At 41.5% G+C, this 26,226-nt stretch overlaps 1 protein-coding gene and 1 pseudogene across 2 annotated transcripts; both read left to right on the forward strand.

Moving 5' to 3' along the window:
* The first annotated feature begins 1,265 nt into the window (after positions 1-1,265).
* LOC121811676 lies at positions 1,266-2,667 on the forward strand (annotated as a pseudogene).
* A 2,481-nt stretch (positions 2,668-5,148) lies between these two features.
* Positions 5,149-11,654, forward strand: LOC121810862. Of its 2 annotated transcripts, none has more exons than XM_042211580.1 (22): positions 5,149-5,328; positions 5,510-6,046; positions 6,150-6,358; positions 6,438-6,527; positions 6,998-7,132; positions 7,219-7,337; positions 7,442-7,606; positions 7,747-7,852; positions 7,962-8,067; positions 8,156-8,266; positions 8,361-8,524; positions 8,611-8,728; positions 8,886-9,110; positions 9,236-9,426; positions 9,507-9,674; positions 9,768-9,873; positions 9,987-10,121; positions 10,315-10,473; positions 10,633-10,839; positions 10,921-11,115; positions 11,191-11,262; positions 11,345-11,654. In XM_042211580.1, the coding sequence occupies exons 1-22, from the start codon at positions 5,281-5,283 to the stop codon at positions 11,501-11,503; spliced, it is 3,525 nt and encodes a 1,174-aa protein (XP_042067514.1). In that variant the 5' UTR covers positions 5,149-5,280; the 3' UTR covers positions 11,504-11,654. The 2 variants fall into 2 exon arrangements, with proteins under 2 accessions (XP_042067514.1, XP_042067515.1); XM_042211581.1 differs by having other exon boundaries at positions 7,001-7,132.
* Positions 11,655-26,226: the final 14,572 nt, after the last annotated feature.

Genomic DNA, 26,226 nt, shown 5'->3' on the forward strand with positions numbered 1-26,226 from the left:
TGATGTTCTGTCAGACAAACCAACAATCAAAACATAATAAGATTTAATTTATAAAATCGACAATTACACAATTGTATTCCGGTAATTAACTACAAAATTCAACAATGGACAAAACCCTAACAAAAATGAGCCCGATTTCAGGATTTACGGATATATGAACTGAACGTTTGTGAAAAATCGTGAAAAATCAACCGAACGATGGTGAAATTCATCAGTTCAAAGTGTCTATTCACGAAAAATTGGAAGAGTAATAGGGGTTGATTTTTGTTAGAAGAGTAATTATTTAAAAAAAAACGTGAGAGTCATACAGTCATTGTATTTATCTTAAATTAAAACACACTAAACATAGAGAACTTTTGCCCCTAATAGAAATTCAAAAATGTACGTGCCAAGTGCATGAATTCATTGTATTTATCTTAATTAAAACACACTAAACATAGGATTTGCATATGATGATTTTCACGATGATGCAACAAATAGAAGAGTCCTACACAATCTCATCCACTAAAACCTTTGTTTCTTCCTCTATAACTTAAAAGAAAATTGAAGATCATAATACAAGAGAAGTATTCCCTTCGAATCACAATAAGAGTCAGCCATTTTAGTCCGTCCCACAATAAGAGTCACACTTTAGTTTTATCATAAATGGGAAACAAGTCTCACATTCCACTAACTCACTTCACTCTCATTTTATTATAAAATCAATATAAAAAAGTGGATCTCATATTCCACTAACTTTTCCAACCCACTATTCTTTACATTTCTTAAAATCCGTGCCCACAAGAAGAGTGACTCCTATTGTGAGACGGATGGAGTATTATGTTGCATACTTTATGTGAATGAACATTGTTATTGAGCAATGTTCTCGCCTAGTCCAGTTAACATTATTTGTGGTCATTGAGCATCGTATTTAGCATCTTTTCTTTTGTTCTATAGAATACATATCGTACAATTCTAATACATTATAATTATTATCGACTCATTAATTACTCCCTCCGTCCCACATAATTTGACCCAGTTTTCCATTTTGGGCCGTCCCACATAATTTGACCCATTTCACTTTTACCATTTTTGGTAGTGGACCCCACATTCCACTAACTCATTCCTACTCACATTTAATTATAAAACTAATATATAAAAGTGAGACTCACATTCCACTAACTTTTTCAATTCACTTTTCATTATATTTCTTAAAACTCGTGCCTGGTCAAAGTGTCCCAAATTATGTGGGACGGAGGGAGTATAAAAATTATATATAAATCAAAACTCGAGCTAGCAAAATTACATTCTACTAACTTTTTTTTATCAATTTCTTTTACAAAGTTAAATACTTAATTTTTTAAATCCAAACCGATCAAATATGAGATATCTACGGGACCAGAGGAAGTACTTGTTGCTGCAACACATAGCACCTGAGTGCAGACTTCGTGGAAAGCATGTTGGTAATTCGTTATTAGTACTTGCCTAAATACGAATACGATATTTCTTTCAGTTTACACCTATTTATTTTGCATGCATCTTTTTTCAATTTAAATGCTCCGAATTCTCTCTCTCCAAACCAATTTCTCTCTCGAGTTCGGCGAAATCAGCCTAATTTGGAGTCCGATCCCGAACACAATCAGCAGCAACAAGCTCATGTTCAATCCGCGCCGCCCTCCCGCGATCGCCGCCGCCCTCTCCCAGGACGCGCGCCCCGCCTCCACCTCGACGCCAGCGTGCCCCTCCACGAGCCCCGCCTGGTCCACGAGGCCATGCGCTACTCGCTCCTCGCGGGCGGCAAGCGCGTGCGCCCCATCCTCTGACTCGCGGCGTGCGAGCTCGTGGGTGGGCCCGAGCGCGCCGCGATGCCGTCCGCCTGCGCGGCGGAGATGGTCCACACCATGTCCCTCATCCACGACGACCTCCCCTGCATGGACAACGACGACCTCCGCCGCGGCAGGCTCACCAGCCACAAGGCCTTCGGCGAGGCCGTCGCTGTCCTCGCAGGGGACGCCCTCCTCTCCCTCTCCTTCGAGCACATCGCGTCCGCCACGCCCAGCGTGGCCCCGGACCGCGTGGTCCGGGCCATCACGGAGCTCGGACGCAGCGTGGGCTCAGAGGGGCTGGTGGGAGGGCAGGTGGCGGACATCTCCTTAGAAGGGGTGTCCGGGGTGGGGCTGGAGCAGCTGGAGTATATCCACCTGCAAAAGACGGCGGTGCTGCTGGAGGCGGCGGTGGTGATGGGGGCGATCGTGGGCGGCGCGGGGGAGGAGGAGGTGGAGAGGCTGAGGAGGTTTGCGCAGCGCGTGGGGCTGCTGTTTCAGGTGGTGGACGACATTCTGGATGTGACGAAGTCGTCGGAGTAGCTCGGGAAGACGGCGGGGAAGGACGTGGCGACGGACAAGGCGACGTATCCGAAGCTGATGGGGCTGGAGAAGTCGAGGGAGTTTGCGGAGGAGTTGAAGAGGGAGGCGAATGAGCAGATTGCGGGGTTTGATGAGGCAAAGACGGCTCCTTTGCTTGCTTTGGCTGATTACATTGCTTATAGGAATAATTAGTTTGGAAAACCATCTTAATTATTGCTTAATGATCCCATCTTGTGTTTAATTTTCACTTGTAATGTTTAGTCAATAATTGGCATGGGGATGATGAATGAGGAATAAAATGATTATTGAGTTGTGAGACTTAGATTTTCTTTATATTTTATTGTGATGAAAGTGTAGATTATTTGTAAGAGCATCAGCAATAGAGCATGAATAGGCACATCGTGGCGTGCCACGTTGGAGGAGACGATCACTCACACCAATGTGGGTGCTTTTTCCGATTTGCTATTTGTTCAGACCATAGATGGACACGTGTAGGGTGGACAGAGGTTTAAGTCCTTGCCAAACTAGTTTTTTATCAGTTTTAATTCGTTTAAAATTTTAAGTAAACCATTATACAAAATCTATGTCAATGATCTAAATTGATTTTACTCCATATTTTTGAATAAATATTAGTAGAATACATAGCATCGCTACTACTACCAAACTTTTCTTTCCTACCTTTGTACCTAGTTGAAACAATTTTTTTAAGGGATTATATTCTGTTTTAGAGTGTATAGTTGTTGATGCCTTAAACAGAAGGCTAAGGAGTTCCATTTTAAGGCATTAATTATATTACTAAGTTAGTAATATTTGAGGCTAAAGTGGCAGAAATAATATGAAAAGTGAATAATGGAGCCTTAGTTGAGGTGTTAGGTTTCGTAGTGGAATAAGAGAATAATATGTTACTTCTCAATGCCTAAAACACTATATGAATTCGATATATATGAATATCTAATTATATGAACTATGGTAGGGGTGGAAATATTTATCATGTTGTTAGATGCCAACCTCTAATTGTAATTTGGCAACCCACACGAGACTATATAGTTGAGCCAAGCTAATCTTGGGCCAATCAGCCTAACCCAAACATGGCCTAAATAGAATTCTAGTAAATAAAATTCTACCATACCTTTCCAATTAATCTTTTTTAAACACACAATTAATACATGTGCTCATTTCTAATTCTACCCGTGATAAAAAAAAAGTTATTATATTTAAAGACACTAAAACTATTTTTCAAAATTTCAACAGAAAAAATAAATCAACTGGTTAGTGCGTTTTCATAAAGCATAATATGTTGATTGAAATTTGAATTTGATATCTCAATTACAAAACTTTATTTTAACATTTCAATCATACTTCGGTCCAGAGTTTATCCTAATAAATTTTAATTTAAAATTTTAACGTGATGTGACTTGGATGCATGCACTCCTTTATAGCAAATCAAGATTTAAATTTGAAGGTCATAAAAAAAGGAAAGAAAAGCTTGATTTTGAATGTCACCATAAAATATAAATAAAAATTTTATAGCAAATTTTAACGTGATGTGACTTGGATGCATGCACTCCTTTATAACAAATCAAGATTTAAATTTGAAGGTCATAAAAAAAAGGAAACAAAAGCTTGATTTTGAATGTCACCATAAAATATAAATAAAAATTTAGTAACCTGGACATATTATCACTTGGACGTATCCAACCAATCATAATTGTCAAATTATTCTTTCTTCGTAATTTTTTTCTATATTCTGCAATTGTGATTATATAAAAAAATGTATTCATGCGTTAAGACCATCAAATTTTTCTTCATAATAAATAAAAATACTATTATAAGTTCTCTTTTTTATTAAAATAATAAATTTTCCCTCCGGGCCCCACCGAAAATAAAATAAGAAGGAACATCATTTTTGGTCCACGAACTTTGTCAAAGTATCATTTTAGGTCCGTGAACTTTGAAAATATCATTTTAGGTCCGTGAACTTTGAGTTAGTATCATTTGAGGTACTTTTTACTATTTTCAAGTTTTTTTGGACGAAAATACCCTCAATACCTTAAAGTGTATATATTTTTAATAAATTTATCATATATTCATAATTTTTTATAAATATCTTTACAATATATTTTTGACAAATTTTTTAAATATAATTTGACCTTAAATATTATCACTTAATTTTGTGACATGCAAGTAAAATTGCTTCTTCAATTTTTTATATTAATTTTTTTTAATTGAATAAAGAACTTTCTTTAATAATAAAAAATTGAATAAAGATCTTTTTATAAATAGCTTTACAATATATTTTTGACAAATTTTCTAAATTTGACCTTCAATATTATCATTTAATTTTGTGACATGCAAGAAAAGATCTTTATTCAATTTCTTATTATTAAAGAAAAGTTCTTTATTCAATTTTTAAAAAAATTAATATAAAAAATTGAAGAAGCAATTTTACTTGCATGTCACAAAATTAAGTGATAATATTTAAGGTCAAATTATATTTAAAAAATTTGTCAAAAATATATTGTAAAGATATTTATAAAAAATTATGAGTATATGATAAATTTATTAAAAATATATACACTTTAAAGTATTGAGGGTATTTTCGTCCAAAAAACTTGGAAATTGTAAAAAGTACCTCAAATGATACTAACTCAAAGTTCACGGACCTAAAATGATATTTTCAAAGTTCACGGACCTAAAATGATACTTTGGCAAAGTTCGTGGATAAAAATGATGTTCCCTCATAAAATAATTAGCAGTTTCAAACTAGCCGTTGCGCTTGATTTTGCGAACAAATTCAGCCAGCTCTCCACCGACGACGCTCTCTCTCTCTCACATTCTTCTGGAAATACCCATTTGTCAGTAAGCAGAAAAACACTCCTCAACATCTCCAAACCCTTCTCACCCACTGAGTGCGAGAAGTTGAAATTCTCCTGCAATGTTTACCGAAGGGCTTGATGAAAGCGCCATTGACTGGATCAAGAAGGTACCTTTTTTCATGACCCACCAACAAATTCCTCCAACCTTTCTGCTAATTTACCCCTTTCTTTCAATTCTTCACTTTTTTACGCTGCGGTGTTTATGAATTTGATTGCATTACATTTATTTCCATTGTTTACTGAAATTTTGTGTTAAAGATTGAAACTTTAGCCCCCGTTTGCCCGCAGGGATCGGGTTCTGAACAGTATCCATCTCGATCGCCGCTGTCTGAGAGGATAGATACAAAATACCATCTCCCTAGGTCTCCATTAGCTTACAGTTCGAGCAGTTATGCTTCCTCCCATGTTTTGCCTCCTTTGAAATTTCATTCTGGATTAGTGAAACCCCTAAGTTCGGTGAATTTAAGTGTTGAGAGTAACGAGGATGAGTCCGATTATTACAATGATGACAACGATGATGAGGGCGAGAGCGTGGGCTCTGCTCCTCACGGGAACAACTCTGATGATGATGCGGTGGATGGGCCGGTGATTAGGGGGTTTGAAGAGGATATGTTCCACTTCAGTGCTGGAAATAGGTTGAATGGTGTTAAGCATAAGTCTACTATTAAGAGAGGGCTGTTGCAAGAGGATCTTCGGGTTGAAGTTCTGGGGGGTGTGAGTAGATTCACGGATGGGGAATGGGGTTCGAGGGGATATGGTCCGAGCAGTGCAGTTTCGGCTGGAAGTTGCCAGTTGAATGATAGAAAAGATCCTAACAGTGCTTATGTAAGTCACATTTTCATTCATGATTTGGTATAAAGGGAAAATTGAGGTGGTTAGCTTGAATGTTCTTGGTTAATTAGATTTATTAGTTTTTTATTTGATGCAGGGTACTCCCATTGGTAGATTGAGTGAAAATGTTGATTTTGGTACTCCTAGCGCACCACCCTTCATGGATATTGGGCATGCTTATGACTCTGAGACCGGAAGCGAGAAAAACATTGATGGTCAATGCCAAGAACTACAGCAGGGTATTTGTGGTGATAAAGGATTTGCAGAGGAAAGTAACAAATCAGTGAAGACGGAAATGGACCAAAGGTATGATGAGAGTGTGGAAGTACATTATGTTAGTTTAGTTGTTGTACATGTTTCGTTATTTGATAATCATTGTTTGTAGGGATAGCGAAAAATTACTTGGGGAAAATGAACATCCGGTTCCTGTCTGGCAGGCAAACTCCGTTAACCACATACCATACTACTGTGCCAGGTTATACTTCTTGCGAGTTCTCATGCCCTTTATTCTTTCTTTCTATCGCTAAAATTAGTTCCTCAAGGTCACAGTAGGTTGTATCATATCGTTATCCTTTGAGTCTATTGGTTCTGCATTTTCTCGGTCGTTACTAGCTGATTGCCTAGTGCAGGAGAGCATCTAATTGTTTTTGAATTTGTTTCTTTGTCCTAAAATCAATGTAAATGCAGCCACATGATCAAACTATCCCTAGGTTTATGTTAAAACATGTTTAGCTGAACTAATAACTGCCTGTACGCCAAAACTTTCGATCTTTTTCTGTTTTGGTACTGATTGCATGTGTAGAAACACCTTTAAATGTGTTATTGTCTCTTTTTTAGTTAATCCTGCATATTGCGTTACCAGTGGTGGTGGCCCGTGTTTTTGCCAATGTGATATCTATCCAATCACTTAGATACTAAAACGCTACACCTTAATTATGATGACAGCAGTCAAAATGCATACCAAGCACTTGTTGCTTATGATGCTTGCGTTCGTTTATGTCTAAATTCATGGGTGAGAGGTTGTGCTGAGGCGCCAGAATTTCTGCGAGATGAGTGCCTGCTCCTTCGCAATGCTTTTGGGTACGTATTACATATCATGATGACTTGCAAGGTTTCCTAGATCATGCTTCACTAATAATGTACCTTATTGACTTCTCCTTTTTTAGACTACACAAACTCTTGCTTCAACCTCGAGGCGTACAGCATGCAGACATGAATGAAAAGTCCACCGAACAAGCAATGGCCTCGATAGTCAAGCGGACAGTTGGGAAGATTTGTGTGGAAGGTTTAGGCCTTACCTTTTCCTCTTAAAACTAATGTAGTATGGCATTTCCTTCAAATTATGGTAGCCCTTTTTCAAATGCAGCATCTGTAACTTTTCTTTTGCAGTGAAAAAACTCCGTATAATTCCTAGAAGAAAGTTAAAGAATACAAACTCAATGAGAGGTGCTATTTACTTGCAAGCTGGAGCTGAGTATGTCCGTCATTTTTCCTCAATCGTAAAACACAGAATCAATACACTTAAACTCAGCCCCTTGTCGTTTCCATCTGAAGGTTCGTCTCTATTTCCTCCTCATGGAAACAGAATACATATGTTTGCTGATATAGAACATTAAATATTGAGTAGCTGGCTTAAAATTAGCAGATATTGAACTCGTAGATTGAGTACATTTATTATTGTTGATCGTCTACAGAAACATTATCGTGTGTGATTCAACTAAAGAGTTCTGCTGAAGAGAATGAAGCTGAACCAGGTTCTGCCATCTCTCTTCGGCCCGGAGGTGGCGAATATCATGAATTGTAAGTTGGTAATATTGCTAAATTCTGATGAAATTTCATGGTTTTGCATCTCGATATCCACCTATATTGATCATGTTCCTAGAAATGATAACGAGAATTTGACTTTCAGTTTTCCCGAGAGCCAAGGGGATGCACTTTTACTCGAAGTTCAAGATGTAATGAAAAATGTTCAAGGCAGTGCTACAATCCCGATTTCTTCGCTCTCTGATAACCCTGTAAGTGCCCTTTATAACAAGCCAGATCAGTATCAGGATATATTATTTCTCAACCATAACAGGTCTAACATTAGCTTTACCTTTGTAGAATGAAAGAGTTCGGTGGTGGCCAATCTATCACAGTGATCAAGAATGTGTCGGTAAGGTCTTGCTCTCCATTGGAAGCACATTTACAAGTGACGAGACAGTGCTTATGAAGGTATCATTTACCCATCTTACCTGATTTTCAAATAAAGTATGTGAACGATCTAAAACGGTTCTAATGTGCTGTTTTTCCGCTGTGATCATGATAGAGTGGATCTATTGTGGAGACCCTAGCATATGATCTGCTACTGGAGGCTGCCATGCGTGCTCAACAGTTTCATGCACGGAATTTACGCATAAATGGGCCTTGGAAGTGGATCCTGGCAGAATTCTCGGAATATTATGGAGTGTCGGACTCATATACTAAATTAAGGTACATACATATCCTGCCTCGTGAATCTCGTATCCAGCTTAGGAAACGAAGAGACGTTGTTTACTTATGTCCTGAACGTTGTGCAGATACCTCTCGTATGTCATGAACGTTGCCACTCCTACAAAAGATTGCTTAGAGGTTTTGCATGAGTTGCTCGTCCCAGTCCTGAAGGCACAAAGCGACAGAAATTTAACAAGACAAGAGGTGAGCATGACAACTATAAACTAGCTAGAGCTTATTTATCCGAGAGTATTTATACTCGTTAGTTCCGGTAGAGCAAAATTTCTTGGTTATGCAGTTCTGTTCTTGATGTGCTTCTTTCACCGTCCTTCTTAACTGTTATGAATTTGTGGATGCACAGAAAAGCATCTTATTGGATTGTGAGGCACAAGTCGAAAGTCTCTTGGCAACGGCCTTCCAGAATTACAAGTCACTCGATGATAATTCTCCAACCGGCTTAGCAGATGCTTCAGCTCCAGCATCTGAAACTGCATCGCCGGCACTAGCTCCTGCTGTGCAACTTTACACCTTACTACATGACATACTTGCTCAAGATGCTCAGACTACGATGCGAAACTATCTAAAGGTAACTCTTAACTAATACCACAACATGATCTTGCTAAAATGGATTATGGTGGTATAGTTTTACTGCTATGATTCCTTCATTTTGTATATGTGGATAAGTATAGTAATTTGAATGATTTCCTCCAGACTGCAGCAACGAAAAGATGCCGAAGACACATGCTGGAGACTGATGAGTTCGTGTCAGGAAACTCGGAGGGTTTTGTTATGGACTCAGATACGATCACCAAAGCTTATTCGAAGATGAAGAATCTTTGCATTAACATTAGCAATGAAATCCAAACTGATCTCAAAATCCACAATCTGCATATATTTCCCAGGTACTTTATAATCAGCATATTTCTCTATTCTCTACGAAAACTATAATTCTGATAACAAAAGTGAATTTTTTCTGTTTCAGTTCGATAGAATTGTCTGCCATAACCGCAGCTGTTTACAGCACGGAGTTGAGCAAGAGACTGGGATGCTTCCTTGCTATGTGGCCCCCATCAAGTCCCCTGCCACATGTGAATGACCTCTTAATAGCAATGTTGGACTTTGAGAGAAATCTCGAATCGTGGAATATCAGGTTTATGTAATATCAGAGTACCTCACAAAATCGAAATACATGCACAACTTTCTTAGACTTCATACTAATGTTATGTGAATCTTCTGTCATCAGCATTGTCGAAGGTGGTGTTGACTCAAGAAACTTGTACCATGGTTACATCATGGTCTGGATACAAGATTTACAACTTACGTTGCTCGATCTTTGTAAAGCAGAAAAGGTTCTATTCTTCACTATTGTGATTGTGTCATACATTTAGTTGACTCCTAATTGTATTATTATTTGATTTCTGGTAAAAATTACTTATATTGCATATTTTGTTTCCTACTGTAGGTTCCATGGGGAGTATTTACCAAATACTCAACGTCTCCTTTTGCTGAGGATATGTTCGAGAAGTTGGAGAGAATGCTTAGTGAATATGAAGTCGTTATCAATCGATGGCCTCAATACACACTAATTTTGGAAAATGTAAGTTCTATGTTTCCGTCTCCACTAATTTGGCTATATATTTGAAATCTGGTACTGGGGTTATCATTTCAAGTTGCCATTAGTTCATCACATCGACATACTAGAACATTTACGCATAGTTTACTATCTGTTTAAAATTATTGTACCGACTTGCTCCTAATTCGTTTCCTTTTCACTAACTGTTGATTAAAAGGCTGCTGCAAATGTGGAAAGGGCGATAATTAAAGCGATGGAGAGGCAATACCACGACATTTTAACCCCTCTCCGGGATAGCATACCAAAGAGGCTCGGTATGCAGGTCCAGAAATTGGCGAGGAGGCAATCAACGGCTCACTACGCCATTCCTAGCCAGGTGAGTTCCATTGGTGACAAAATATTCTTTATGGTTAAAAAGTAGTCATCTAGATTGACTCATTGTTGATGGTTTTATTTGCACCAGCATCGAATTATTAGCTTTTAATACATAAATGCGAACGCAGCTGATGATTTCCCGATTTTGTGTGTTTGGCAGCTTGGAATATTTCTTAACACGATCAAGAGAATTCTGGACGTTCTGCATTGTAGGATCGAGGACAAACTGAAGTCATGGGCTTCCTATTTGCCCGCGAATGGAGATAGTAAAACTAGCTTTGGAGAGCAGATGAACACTATAACTGTTCTTCTTCGAACAAAATACAAGAACTACATCCAAGCCATCGTGGACAAGCTTGCTGGCAACGTAAGCACTTATTCCCGAGCTCACTACCCCTTGCATTAATAAATTGCAGTTTACGCGATACTTTTGTGCAAATCTTTCCAGATGCAAGCGAACAAGAGCACCCGGCTTCAGAGGATCTTGGAAGAAACAAAGGAAGCTGACGGGGAAGCTCAGATTCGCGAGAGGATGCAACTTCTTTGCACACAGCTCACTGATTGCATCTCCAAGCTGCACGAAACTTTTACAAGCCAAATATTCGTTGCAATCACCCGCGCTTCCTGGGACAAAATGGGACAAGTAAGCTACCCGTTCGAACACTTAACATAACCCTTCTTTGCTTAATTTACATTGATTTTTTTTCTACTTGTTAAGATTGTGTTGAAGTTCCTGGAAGGCAGGAAGGAAAACCGAGTATGGTATACTGGATCATATCACGCCCTCGGGGTAAGTGTTCATGTTCGTATTCTACACAAAACTATTGGAAGAATCAACGTTGTTAACCGTTTTTGTGTTAATTTTTTGACAGATTGTGGATGATACATATGCATCTCAGATGCAGAGATTGCTGGGAAATGCTTTGCATGAGAAAGATTTGGAGGCTCCTCGTTCCATTACAGAAGCTCGGTCTATTTTGTCAAGAGACACAACAAACAGAATCGACTCTTCCGCTTATATATACTTCTAGAGGCTGCAAATATATATACATATACGTGTAATTTTTTGTAAAATCATTCTTTCAGAGCAGTGTAATAATGATGATACTACTTACTCATTTTAACATTTTGTATACATTTCAATTCATTTTTTGATTTAGTATTTTCTTGATTCTTGTTATTTGATGAGTTGTAATAATTGTGTAGCATTATTAAGTGATGAATCTACAAATCTAAATCGATTAGACCACCTAAATTTACACTTCCATGCAATTAAATAATCTATTCCTTGTTGGAATGTTTCAAGGTGAAATTTACTTTATTAGATTGAAGTTATGAGGAAGCAGGAGCAGACTCGGCTGGCGGAGTTGGAAGCTGAGAAGGCTAATTCTGTGGCGATTCAAGCTCATGGTGATATTGTGAGTGTTAATATGGTTTTGAGTTGATTAGAAATTGGTTCTTATCTCCTGCCTAGGCTTTCAAATTTAGATAATCTTTGCCAATTTATGAGGATTTGGATCATGAGTAGAGCTGTGAAGATACATTTCATGAGATATTTGGGATATTGGAGAACACTAAATGGAAATTCAATGACTTCACATATGAAAAATCAACTAAGTAAAACTAAATTTGTGAACTTTAAGATTAAGGTGTCTGAATTTGTTTTAGCATACAGTCTAAGGCTTTAGGGATCTAGTTAGTGCCGTTGAAATGCTCTAAATAACTTTAGATATTCCAAGATTGAGATTTGAGATTCCAGATCTCATCTTGAATGAAATAGAAGTATGGTCATGAGATTCATGACTCTCAGCTCAAATTTTTCAATGTTATATATATTCCTTTTATGTTCTTAGAATAATGAAATTAATAGCCTTAGATCAATGTTTTTGTTAAGTGTTCCCAAAAAGAGGCATTAATACCTATCTAGTTATTTTCATCCAGACAAATGCATGAGTTAGTTTTAACTTATTATCTGCTGTAAACCTCAGACGGACAGTGAAGCTCAAAGACGCAATAATGCTGAGTTAGTTCAAATGCAAGAGGAGTCATCCTTAAGAAGAGAACAAGCAAGACGAGCTACTGAAGAACAGATACAAGCTCAGCAAAGACAGACTGAGAACTGAGATAGAGCGGGAAACAATAAGAGTGAAGGATATGGCTGAAGCAGAAGGACGTGCTCATGAAGCAAAATTGACTGAAGACCATAATAGGAGGATGCTACTGCCTTAGCTGCTGGAGTTTATACCACTAGGTCTGGTCGTGCGATTCTGTTACGGACCTCCTCCGTAACGGCTCCGTGATCTTCCTTCTCGACGGAATTACGATCGATTCCCACGTCCAGCACGCGGAATCGTTCGAGGAAGTTGCTGATTTGTGGACTTCTTCCACGCTGCAGCAACAGAACGTATCTAGGGTAGCTTGTATCACAAGATAATTGTAGGGAAAATATTTCATTCATAAAAATAATGTGTGAAGAAATACCCTATTTTATACTAAAGACCCTAGGGCGGTTCGACGTATCCTAATGCATTCGGGAAAGAACCGCTTAGAAAACCCGAACGGGGCTTATAACTCAGGCCCGACTCAAAAGTAAATAAAATAATGTTCAAAATTCAATAAAACATTAAAGGAAAGAAAAAACAACGGAACCGAAATACACGGCTACTTCATGAACTTGCTTGGCGGTTTAAGCTTGTCCCTCGGCCTCAGGGATCTCTTCACCGTCGGCGGCAACTCTTCTCCGCGGTCCTTCTCCTTCCGCGTTGGCGCCGACTCGTCTTCCTCTGCTGCCTCTGGATCGGTGGGCTGGCCTGCCGCGGCGATTGTTATCGGGGCCTCCGTATCAACCCCCCCTCCGTTAAGACCAGCCTTGTCCACAAGGCGGACATCCGGGAACCGCCTACCAATCTCCCTAACCGGCTCCCATGTTGGCGTGGACGCATCATCTTCCCACTGTACCAAGCACTGTTTTTCCGGGCTACCCTCGCGCCAACTAACGCGTTCTTCCAATACCGCCACCGGTCGGACCACCGGCCGGTCTCCCACAAACTCCGGCGGCAGTGTCACCCCGTCCACATCTCCGTCCCCTGCCACAAACTCGCGCAACAAGCTTACGTGGAACACATTGTGGATTCTACTCCCTTCGGGAAGACGTAATCTATACGCGACGGGGCCAATTCTCTCTAGTACCTCGAAGGGTCCATAGAACCTCGGTGCCAGTTTAGCCGAGAGGGGTTTGGCAACCGAGTGTTGTCGATAGGGCTGCAATTTCAGCCACACCACGTCGCCGACTTCAAATTCCGCGTGGCGTCGGTGACGGTTCGCCACATCTGCCATCCGCTGCTGTGCGCGCAGTAGGCTGTGCCGAAGGGTGACCAACAGCTCACCCCGCTGTCTTATCATATCCGCCACGTTGGGGGGCGTCTTTGCCGAAGGCGGGGATGCCACTAGTGTGGGTGGCTCGCGCCCGTACAAGGCGTGATAAGGCGACGTGCCCAACGCGGAGTGGTGAAAGCAATTTAGCGCTAACTCCGCCCATGGGAGAAAATTCGTCCATTTTGAGGGTTTTTCGGATGCAAACGCCCGCAAATACTGCTCCAAACCCCGATTTCGGACTTCCGTCTGCCCGTCCGATTGCGGATGGTAGGCCGTAGAAAATTGAAGTTTGGTCCCACTTAGCCGCATCATTTCCTCCCAAGTCGCGTTCAGGAACACCGAATCTCTATCCGAAACCAAGGTCCTAGGGAACCCATGGTGCCGGACCACTGTATTCACAAAGAGCTGCGCTACGCGGAGAGCATCGAATTTGGTTGGAAGGGGAGCAAAGTGAGCATATTTTGAAAGCCTATCGACCACCACCATGATGACCGTATACCCTCGGGATTGGGGAAGGCCGGTGATGAAATCCATCGAGACATCCTCCCACACCTGTGATGGAACCGGGAGTGGTTGCAATAATCCTGCCGGCTTGCGCGTCGAGTACTTCGTTGCCTGGCACACCACGCATCCGTTCACAAACGCCACTACCTCGTTGCGCATTTTAGGCCAATAGAAACCTGCCGCCAAAAGACGGAATGTTCTCTCATGTCCCGGGTGCCCTGCCGTTGGTGAGCAGTGATGCTCCCGCAGCAACACCCTTTTTGTCTTGGACTCCGCACTCACGAGCACTCTGCGATCATAATATATGAGGCCATCGGCCCACGACAAATGCGCGGGGGCGTCACCAGCCTTAATCTTCGCCGTCAATTCGACCAAGTCGGGAAGTGAGGCGGTCTCCTCTTGCAGAATGCGCATGACATCCGGCACGGGCCTGGCGATCGTGACCAGTAGCTGACCGTCGGCGTCCGGCGGCGTGTCTGCGCTGGGGGAAGGCTCCGACGCGATCCCGTCGCTATGGCCCCCAGGCGTGTCGTGTTGGCGGGACAACGCATCTGCTGCTTTATTTGTGATCCCCCGCTTATATTCGATCACAAATTTGTACCCCATAAGTTTCCGGACATACAACTGTTGGTCCGGCGTTTGCACTACCTGTTGCAGCAATTCTTTTAGGCTCTTCTGATCAGTGCGAATAATGAACTCGCGCCCCAATAAATATTGTCGCCATTTTTGTACTGCCTCGACAATAGCATATAATTCCTTATGATATGTCGACGCTACTCTCCGGCGAGGTCCCAATTTCTTACTAAAGAATGCAATCGGGTGATCGCGCTGCATTAGGACCGCCCCAATGCCGATCTCACACGCGTCCGTCTCCACGCAAAATGGTAAACTGAAATTCGGCAGTTGCAGAACCGGAGGTGAAGTCATAGCCGATTTCAAAGAGGCGAAGGCGGTGTCGGACTCGGGGGACCACCGAAAAGCCTCCTTCTTTAGCAAATCCGTCAACGGGGCGGCTATTGTTGCGTAATGAGCGACGAAACGGCGATAATAGCCCGTCAGACCCAAGAAGCCCCGAAGCTGCTTTACTGATTTCGGTGTGGGCCATGATAACATTGCATCTATTTTTGCCGGGTCGGCTTTGAGTTTGCCGTCGTCAATGATGTGCCCCAAATACTCCACGGAAATACTACAAAACGAGCATTTGGAAAGCTTGACGAAAAAATTGTTCGCGTGAAGTAGCTGCAGTACTGCCTCCAAATGTCGGCCGTGTAGCTCGAGGGACGGGCTGTAAATTAGTATATCGTCGAAGAAGACAATAACGCACTGCCGGAGTAGCGGCTGAAAGATGGAATTCATAGCCGCCTGAAAAGTGGATGGGGCGTTTGTCAGGCCAAAAGGCATTACGAGGAACTCGAAGTGGCCGTCATGAGTCCTGAAGGCCGTCTTAAATATATCATTCTCACTCATTCGAATTTGGTGATACCCCGAGCGGAGATCCAACTTTGTAAAATACTTTGCACTGCCCAACTCGTCAAACAATTCCTCCGCCGTAGGTATGGGAAAATGATCCGGGACGGTTGCTTTGTTGAGGGCACGATAATCGATGCAAAAGCGAAAGGTGCCGTCTTTTTTGCGGATCAACAATACCGGGGACGAGAAGGGGCTGCGACTGTGTCGGATAATGCCTTGGTCCAACATATCGCGTACCTGCTTCTCAATTTCCGTTTTTTGGAAGTAGGGGTATCTATAAGGTCAAACGTTGACTGGCCGCGTTCCGGGTAAAAGATGAATCCGGTGATCGAAAGAACGGGCCGGTGGGACGCCGCGGGGCTGCTCAAACACTGCCCGGTGCGCCGTCAGTACTTGCAACACTTCGGCCGGCAGGTTCGGCGGAAAAACGTCCATACTCTCGGCGTCCCCCGCCTCGGATGAAGTGTCAATCGGCACGATTTCATAGAACTCGTGGTCCGCCGGTTGCATTGCCAGTGTGCATAATGAGTGAAGCAAAATCTGCTTCGGGCCCGGCATTACTCCTTGCAAAAACACCAGCCGGCCCTCCTGAGTAAATTCCAGCGTTTTCCTGACAAAATCTGCCGACACTTTCCCTAGGGATTCCAACCAGTGCATCCCCAATATCACATCCGGCCCATGGTGGGCAAGAATATGTAGATCCACCACAAAGATACTCCCCTGCAGAGCTAGCTTCGTGCCCCGTGAGATATGGGTACACAACAGCGATGCGCCGTTGCCCACCAGCACTCGGAACGGTCTAATCGGGGTCAGTTCCAATTGGAGCCTCTCCGCAATCCTTGGGTGGAGGAAGTCTAGTGTTGCCCCTGTGTCTATTAATACTCGGACGGTAGTATCACCCAACGTCCCCTGGACAATAAATGGCTTGGAACTCCCTCGGCCATCCAAGGCGTGAAGGTGTGATAAGTCCGCAGTAATTAATTCCTCCCCAGGAACCTGCTCTCTCGCACCAGTCTCGTGCGGATCGTCCTCTTCGTCATCCATATAGCAAAGCAGTTTTACTTTACACACGTGGCCGGCGACCCACTTCTCGGGGCAATGATAACAGAGACCACGACGGGCCCGCTCTGATTTCTCTGCATACGATACCCTCACCGGGTATGCCCGTGATTTGTCCGCCTCCCGGACCCCCGAATCTTGCAGCTGGGGCGCGGCGGTCTGGCCCGAAACAGGGCTCGGAGTGGCCCGTTGGTCCTTGCTTGTCCACGGTCGGCGTTGATACGACGACGTGTGCTGGGGCCGTTCCTCATGTGTTGCGGCCAAACGTAATGCCAATGCCATTGCCTCTGCCAGCGACTCTGGGTTCTGCAATTCGACCTTTTCTTGCAACGGCTGCTTCAACCCTTGAATAAAGATTGGAATTAATGCCGATTCCGATAGATTGGTCACCCTATTGAGGTATCGTTCGAACGTCGCGTGATATGTAACACCCCAAATATTCCTAAATTAAAAATAATCAAAACTAAGGGTGGAAAAATTTTAATATTAAAATAAGAAATAGAATAATTGGCATTTTAAGTACAGTTAATTTTCCTTGGAATAATAGAACAAGGTGGTAAATTAGTATAATATAATTTAATTATAAAATGATAGAAAATTTGAGAAAATATTTAGATAACTAAAGAGTGTAGAAATATAAATAAAATAAAATAATAACAAGGAAATCTATCCTAATTAGAAACACCTCACGTGAGGTATTTAAGTAAAATGGGAGTTAATAAAATCTTACCCCAATTTATCTCCTCAAAAGAAAATATCGGTACCTTCCAGAAGCACCTCCATTCCTCTACAACTTTCACTGTCAGTAGAAATTAGGGGGAGACCGGAGACTACAGGAGGGGGGGGATCCTTAACTTCTCAACGGTGAAGGAGCAGCTGATCCGAGTCAGTTGAACAACGACGAGGAGAAAGTTTAGTGATACTTAAGTTTGGTCAGCTCACTCAAGGTATTATACTTAAAGCTAAATTCTTGACATGTTACTATGAAATGAAAATGCTCTCATGTGTTTATATAAATTAAGTAGTTAACTGTAGTTTAATTCTTTATGTGCTATTATGTTACGATTAAATGCTTTCATGTGTTTATCCAGAAGTAGTTTCAGTTGAGATATTGTGGTAGAATAAGAAAATAAATTATTAGATAGTTTAACCATGAAATGAATCAAGTTAAATATGCATGATATATATGTTGATACCCGTGCTTGGTTGATGTCACATGGGGTTGCCAAACTACAACGGGAATTGCGAATTGATTACTCGATCGGGTAACATGCGGTGGCAAAGATATAAATTGTGCACTATTTTACTCATGGGGCCATAAGGCCAGGCGGTTCGGAAAATGTTGTGGTGATCTGCCCCATGAGCTATACGGCCAGGAGGTATAGTTTATATAAGTGCACCCCGTTGTAAGCTATTCGATCGGGCCAAGCGCGGTGGCAATGATATGTGTTGTAACACAACGTTTACTCATGGGGCTATACGGCCAGGCGATTCATGACATGTTATGATGAACTGCCCCATGAGTTATAAGGCCAGGCGATAAATGATTTCGATCGGTCCACACGCGGTGGAAATAGTACATGTTATGATCACGAAAGATAAATTATAGTTTGTGCAACCGGATGTCGCCAAGCACGTGGGATGAGGTTATTATTAAAGTGGTATCTGTGTGTTGAATTGAAACCGAAATCGATCTAGATTAAATGTGGGAATGGTTGAGGCTGAGATAAATAGGTTGCTAAATTATACATCTAATTGAATCGAATTAAATAAGTAACTTATGAGATCAATGATGATTAAATAAATATAAAATAAAAGAACTAATGACTGTATTTGTTATATTTATATTTTTATTTTATAATTAAATTCTTATATTATAATTGGGTCTAAATAATTGAATATGTTACAGGTTAGGATGATCGAGGACTTTTGTTGACACTTCTTTTGTTTCCTCATCAACACTGCATTCTGTCGAGTAGCTGTTTTTGCTTTTGGGATACTCATGAATGTGCTTTTGTGCTACTTATACTTTTATATATATGGACTGCAGAATATTTGGTGGAAGCCTGTTATATGTGAATTCTACTATGGTTGTAAATGATGTAGAAACTTCTTGCACGTGTTAATCTATATATACATATATCTCAATATAAATATGATACTTATTTAGGAATTGCGGTCAAAAATATATTTTTACTATAAATTATGGTGGGTGTTACAAGTTTTGGTATCAGAGCCTAGGTTTAGGCGGTCCTAGGCTTTTGATCGAGTTAAGATTTATTAGAAGCATACCATATAAGGTGACAAGTCTTACATCTGTCAATTATCTAACTTATCATTATTTTTAATGTATGACTTGAAAAGATTTAGGATGGCAGATGACGAATCACAGAACAGTAGAGAAACGCCTCCAAGGGAGGAACCTCATGAAGAAGCTCGTATCCCTGATGCAGCTCCAAATGAGCAATTCATTCAGACAATGACAGCTTTGTTTCAACAAGTGGCTCAGAACCTGCAACCTCCTCCACCACAAGTAGTTCAGCCGACTCAACCCTCGATTATTAAAGAAGTACATAAATATCGAGCTGAAGAATTCAGAGGCCGTGAGGAAGACGATCCGACCAGAGCGGAGTATTGGTTAGAGCAGCTTGAACGAATTATGGGTTTCTTAATTCCTACAGCAAATGAGAAGCTAAAGGCAGCTGTGGCTCTACTAAAAGACGAGGCTTATCGCTGGTGGGTGAGCGTTTTACAAGTTACCCCTAACGAACGAGTCAACTGGGAATTCTTTTTGAAGGAATTTCAGAAGAGATATATAGGGGAACAATTCATGGAGGACCGGCGCCAGGAATTTTTACAGTTGTTGCAGGGGGAGCGCACGGTCCAGCAATACGAGACTGAATTCCGTAGACTTGCAAAGTATGCCAAAGAGATGGTCACTACTGATGCAGATATGTGTCGTCGATTTAGACAGGGTTTGAAGATGACCATTCAAAAGGACCTTTTGGGAGTGGAGACCACGGACTTGGCTACACTTTCGAGTAAGGCCCAAGCAGCTGAACGCATGACCACTTTCATTGAGACTGAGAGACAAAATAAAGCATTGGGAAAGAGACCTGCAGAGAGTTCTAAATCTACTTTCCAAGGGCCTGGAAAGAGGACTGGGAATATCCGTGACAGTAGATCATCAGCTCCAGCACGATTGGGATTTGGACAAGGGCAGTGGTCTAGATCCAGATCCCAACAGACGTCACCGACCGTATCAGTGGGTAGCACCGGCGGGTCAGATCGAAAACCTGTATGTGCACAGTGTGGAAAACGCCATTATGGTGAATGTAGGCAATTATCTGGTGCATGCTATGGATGTGGAGCAACTGACCATTACCTGAGGAACTGCCCAATGGGTAGGAATTCTACTGCAAAACCGGTGGAGAGATCAGGATTTACCCCATCCAGAGGGAGGAGACCGGACCCCAGCATTGGAATTGGACGTGGAGGAGAACGGACTATGGCTTCAGAGGCCGCCTCTAGAGCAGAACCAAGAGCCCTTGCTCGCACTTATGCTATCCGAGCTCGTGAGGAACATGATGCCCCAGACGTTATTTTGGGTACATTTCTGATATTTAATATTCATGTTACTGCTTTAATCGATCCAGGTTCTACTCATTCCTACATGTGTTCTAAGTTAATAGAGGATAACAACTTGCCCCTAGAGGAGACCAATTATAAGGTAGATGTGTCAAGTCCATTAGGGAAGACAATAGTAGTTAATCGTATATATAGAGAATGTCCTATTATTATTCAGGGATACAAGTTTCCAGCGGACTTAATGGAACTGCCATGTCAAGAGTTTGATTTAATACTGGGCATGGACTGGTTATCGGCACATCAAGCTATAGTTGATTGCAACAAGAAAAGGATGACATTACGTACTCTAGATGACCAGGAAGTGTTGGTGGTCGGTGAAAGAAACGACTATCTTAGCAATGTGATCTCAGCCGCCACAGCTCGAAGAATCTTGAACAAGGGATGTGAGGCCTATTTAGCTTATATCTTGAATGCACGCGAATCAGAATCAAAGTTAGAAGAGATACCTATAGTACGTGAATTTGCCGATGTCTTTCCTGAGGAGTTACCTGGGCTACCCCCTGAAAGAGAGGTGGAGTTCGCTATTGAAGTTCCACCAGGGACAACTCCTGTCTCCATAGCGCCATACAGAATGGCCCCAACAGAATTAAAAGAATTGAAGGCGCAGTTACTAGAGTTAATTGACAGAGGTTTTATCAGGCCTAGTGTGTCACCGTGGGGAGCGCCGGTTCTATTCGTTAAGAAGAAGGACGGAACACTAAGATTGTGTATTGACTATAGACAGTTGAATAAAGTGACCATTAAAAATAGGTACCCACTACCGCGGATTGATGATCTTTTTGATCAACTCAAGGGCGCTAGTATTTTCTCAAAAATCGATCTAAGATCTGGGTACTACCAACTGAGGGTAAAAGAGTCCGATGTACCGAAGACAGCATTCAGGACTAGGTATGGCCATTACGAGTTCTTGGTTATGCCATTTGGATTAACCAATGCACCGGCAGCATTTATGGACCTGATGAACAGAATCTTCCAACCGTACCTTGACACGTTCGTGATTGTTTTCATTGATGATATCTTGATATACTCAAGGACCAGGGATGATCACGAACAACATTTGAGAATAATTCTGCAGACTCTAAGGGAGAAGAAACTATATGCCAAGATAAGCAAGTGCGAATTCTGGTTATCAAAGATTAACTTCTTGGGACATATAGTGTCTGCAGAAGGAATCAGAGTTGATCCGAGGAAGATTGAAGCAATAATGAACTGGAAATCGCCTAAGAATGTGTCCGAGGTTCGCAGTTTCTTGGGACTAGCTGGTTATTACCGAAGATTTGTGAAAGGATTTTCGATGATAGCCAAACCTATAACCGCTCTACTGCAAAAAGACCAGCCTTTTTGTTGGAGTGAGAAGTGTCAGATCAGTTTTGATCTGTTGAAGAAGTTCTTGACTGAGGCACCGGTGTTAATTCAACCTGAAGCAGGGAAAGATTACACGATCTTCAGCGATGCCTCACACGATGGACTGGGATGTGTTTTGATGCAGGAAGGTAAGGTAATTGCTTATGCTTCGCGACAGTTGAAGCCGCACGAGAGGAACTACCCTACCCATGATCTTGAACTGGCAGCGATTGTTTTTGCCTTGAAGATTTGGCGGCACTACCTTTATGGTGAGAGGTGCTATATTTATACAGACCATAAGAGCTTAAAATACCTACTCACCCAGAAGGAGTTAAACTTACGGCAGAGACGGTGGATTGAACTCCTAAAAGATTATGACTGCATTATCGATTATCATCCGGGAAAAGCCAATGTAGTTGCTGATGCCCTGAGCAGAAAATCGTTAGCATCTTTGAAAGTGATGAACGCCCAATTGAGAGCTTTAAATGACGGAGGATTGCTAGCAGAATTGAGACTGAAACCTACATTGTTGCAGCAAGTTAAAGAAGCCCAAAATATAGATGATAAATTGAAAATAAAGAAGGAACTGATTAAAGATGGGAAAATGGAAAATTTTGAACTTGATGCCGAAGGTGGCTTATACTTCAAAAAGAGATTATGCGTACCGAATGATGAGGTACTAAAGCAAAAGATACTCCAGGAAGCGCACCAGAGTCCGTACTCAATTCATCCCGGGGGCAACAAAATGTATCAAGACTTGAAGAATCACTATTGGTGGCCAGGTATGAAAAGAGACATTGTGGAATTCGTTGCCAGGTGTCTAACTTGTCAACAGGTGAAAGCCGAGCATCAAGTACCTTCAGGATTACTCCAACCAATTTCTATCCCAGAGTGGAAATGGGATCACGTCACGATGGATTTCGTGACTGGACTGCCCTCAACACCGAAAAAGAAAGACTCAGTGTGGGTGATTGTTGATAGATTAACTAAATCAGCCCATTTCCTACCAGTGAGGACAGATTTCTCCTTAGAAAAGTTGGCGGAGTTGTACGTTAATGAAATTGTGAGGCTTCATGGAGTGCCACATTCAATCATTTCAGATAGAGACCCAAGGTTTACATCAAGATTTTGGAATAAATTACAGAAGGCTTTGGGCACCAAATTAAAATTCAGCACTGCATTCCATCCTCAGACGGATGGGCAATCAGAGCGTGTGATCCAGATTTTGGAAGATATGTTGAGGTGTTGTGTTATCGAGTTCGAGGGTAGTTGGGAAAAGTACTTACCCCTAATTGAGTTTACTTATAATAATAGCTATCAATCGAGCATACAGATGGCCCCATATGAAGCGCTTTATGGACGAAAATGTCGCACACCTTTGTGTTGGACGGAGCTCAACGAGAAAAAGATGGTGGGGCCAGACTTAATTCAAGAAACCGAGGAAAAGGTCCGGGTAATACGAGATAAATTGAGAGCTGCCTCAGATAGACAAAAATCATATGCAGACCTAAAGAGGAAAGATATTGAGTTTGAGGTTGGCGATAAAGTTTTTTTGAAAGTATCACCTTGGAAGAAAGTCCTCAGATTTGGTAAGAAGGGCAAACTCAGCCCAAGATATATCGGACCCTATGAGGTGCTTGAACGTATAGGTCCAGTGGCGTACAGACTAGCCTTACCACCTGAACTCGAAAAGATTCATAATGTATTCCACGTGTCTATGCTGAGAAAATATAGATCAGATCCCTCACACGTGGTACAAATTGAATCAATAGATGTACACCCAGACTTGACATATGAAGAGGAACCTGTACAAATCTTAGCCCGAGAAGTCAAGGAGCTCAGAAATAAGAAAATTTCCTTAGTTAAAGTACTGTGGAGAAGTCATAAGATAGAGGAGGCAACGTGGGAACTAGAGGATGCAATGCGAAGACAATATCCGTATCTTTTCGTTCCAGGTAAGAAATTTCGAGGACGAAATTTTCTAAGGGGGGGAGAGTTGTAACACCCCAAATATTCCTAAATTAAAAATAATCAAAACTAAGGGTGGAAAAATTTTAATATTAAAATAAGAAATAGAATAATTGGCATTTTAAGTACAGTTAATTTTCCTTGGAATAATAGAACAAGGTGGTAAATTAGTATAATATAATTTAATTATAAAATGATAGAAAATTTGAGAAAATATTTAGATAACTAAAGAGTGTAGAAATATAAATAAAATAAAATAATAACAAGGAAATCTATCCTAATTAGAAACACCTCACGTGAGGTATTTAAGTAAAATGGGAGTTAATAAAATCTTACCCCAATTTATCTCCTCAAAAGAAAATATCGGTACCTTCCAGAAGCACCTCCATTCCTCTACAACTTTCACTGTCAGTAGAAATTAGGGGGAGACCGGAGACTACAGGAGGGGGGGGATCCTTAACTTCTCAACGGTGAAGGAGCAGCTGATCCGAGTCAGTTGAACAACGACGAGGAGAAAGTTTAGTGATACTTAAGTTTGGTCAGCTCACTCAAGGTATTATACTTAAAGCTAAATTCTTGACATGTTACTATGAAATGAAAATGCTCTCATGTGTTTATATAAATTAAGTAGTTAACTGTAGTTTAATTCTTTATGTGCTATTATGTTACGATTAAATGCTTTCATGTGTTTATCCAGAAGTAGTTTCAGTTGAGATATTGTGGTAGAATAAGAAAATAAATTATTAGATAGTTTAACCATGAAATGAATCAAGTTAAATATGCATGATATATATGTTGATACCCGTGCTTGGTTGATGTCACATGGGGTTGCCAAACTACAACGGGAATTGCGAATTGATTACTCGATCGGGTAACATGCGGTGGCAAAGATATAAATTGTGCACTATTTTACTCATGGGGCCATAAGGCCAGGCGGTTCGGAAAATGTTGTGGTGATCTGCCCCATGAGCTATACGGCCAGGAGGTATAGTTTATATAAGTGCACCCCGTTGTAAGCTATTCGATCGGGCCAAGCGCGGTGGCAATGATATGTGTTGTAACACAACGTTTACTCATGGGGCTATACGGCCAGGCGATTCATGACATGTTATGATGAACTGCCCCATGAGTTATAAGGCCAGGCGATAAATGATTTCGATCGGTCCACACGCGGTGGAAATAGTACATGTTATGATCACGAAAGATAAATTATAGTTTGTGCAACCGGATGTCGCCAAGCACGTGGGATGAGGTTATTATTAAAGTGGTATCTGTGTGTTGAATTGAAACCGAAATCGATCTAGATTAAATGTGGGAATGGTTGAGGCTGAGATAAATAGGTTGCTAAATTATACATCTAATTGAATCGAATTAAATAAGTAACTTATGAGATCAATGATGATTAAATAAATATAAAATAAAAGAACTAATGACTGTATTTGTTATATTTATATTTTTATTTTATAATTAAATTCTTATATTATAATTGGGTCTAAATAATTGAATATGTTACAGGTTAGGATGATCGAGGACTTTTGTTGACACTTCTTTTGTTTCCTCATCAACACTGCATTCTGTCGAGTAGCTGTTTTTGCTTTTGGGATACTCATGAATGTGCTTTTGTGCTACTTATACTTTTATATATATGGACTGCAGAATATTTGGTGGAAGCCTGTTATATGTGAATTCTACTATGGTTGTAAATGATGTAGAAACTTCTTGCACGTGTTAATCTATATATACATATATCTCAATATAAATATGATACTTATTTAGGAATTGCGGTCAAAAATATATTTTTACTATAAATTATGGTGGGTGTTACATGATAGTCCGCCACGGTGGTCGTCTGAACCAGCTTGGCGATCAAACCCGTGTAGTTCCTGAAGCTCTGGGGGTCAAATCGATGCCTAACATCATCCAAAAAATCTGGCCACGTAACAAATCCATTCGTCTCCCGATAATTGAATATCCACTCCGAAGCGGGAGGGTCGAAAAGCATTACCACATAATGTAAGCGCTCCGCCTCCGGAACCCGCTTGTGATCAAAATAGTACTGCACGCGAGAGATCCAATTCGGTGCGTCTGCCCCGTTGAAGTGGGGTGCGTCCATCTTAACGCCGGATGAATAATCCGACCGCTGGTGGGTGATGCGTTCCCGATTTAGGGGCGGGTCCCAACAGGTAACCCCTCGCTCGTCGTACCCCTCATCGTCCCACTCCTCGTGTCTCTGCGGTGGGTCCTAATTATCTCGACGGCGCCCCATACGGTACGCCGCATCGCTCCGGCGCTGACTGGGGCGGCTTCCTCGGCCTGGAGGCGCTCCCTCCCCAAAACGAACCCCGCGGCCACCCCGATCCGGGCGACCACGACCCCGACCCTGATG

Source organism: Salvia splendens, chromosome 7, assembly GCF_004379255.2.
Source record: "Salvia splendens isolate huo1 chromosome 7, SspV2, whole genome shotgun sequence".
NCBI classification, from domain to species: domain Eukaryota; kingdom Viridiplantae; phylum Streptophyta; class Magnoliopsida; order Lamiales; family Lamiaceae; genus Salvia; species Salvia splendens.

Bases quoted from the DNA above. Each gene is read 5' to 3' on its own strand.
- LOC121810862 (XM_042211580.1), top strand. From the start codon at position 5,281: ATGTTTACCGAAGGGCTTGATGAAAGCGCCATTGACTGGATCAAGAAG. The intron at 6,047-6,149 runs GTAAGTCACATT...TATTTGATGCAG, and splicing joins AAGATCCTAACAGTGCTTAT to GGTACTCCCATTGGTAGATT. The intron at 7,853-7,961 runs GTAAGTTGGTAA...TTTGACTTTCAG, and splicing joins GGTGGCGAATATCATGAATT to TTTTCCCGAGAGCCAAGGGG.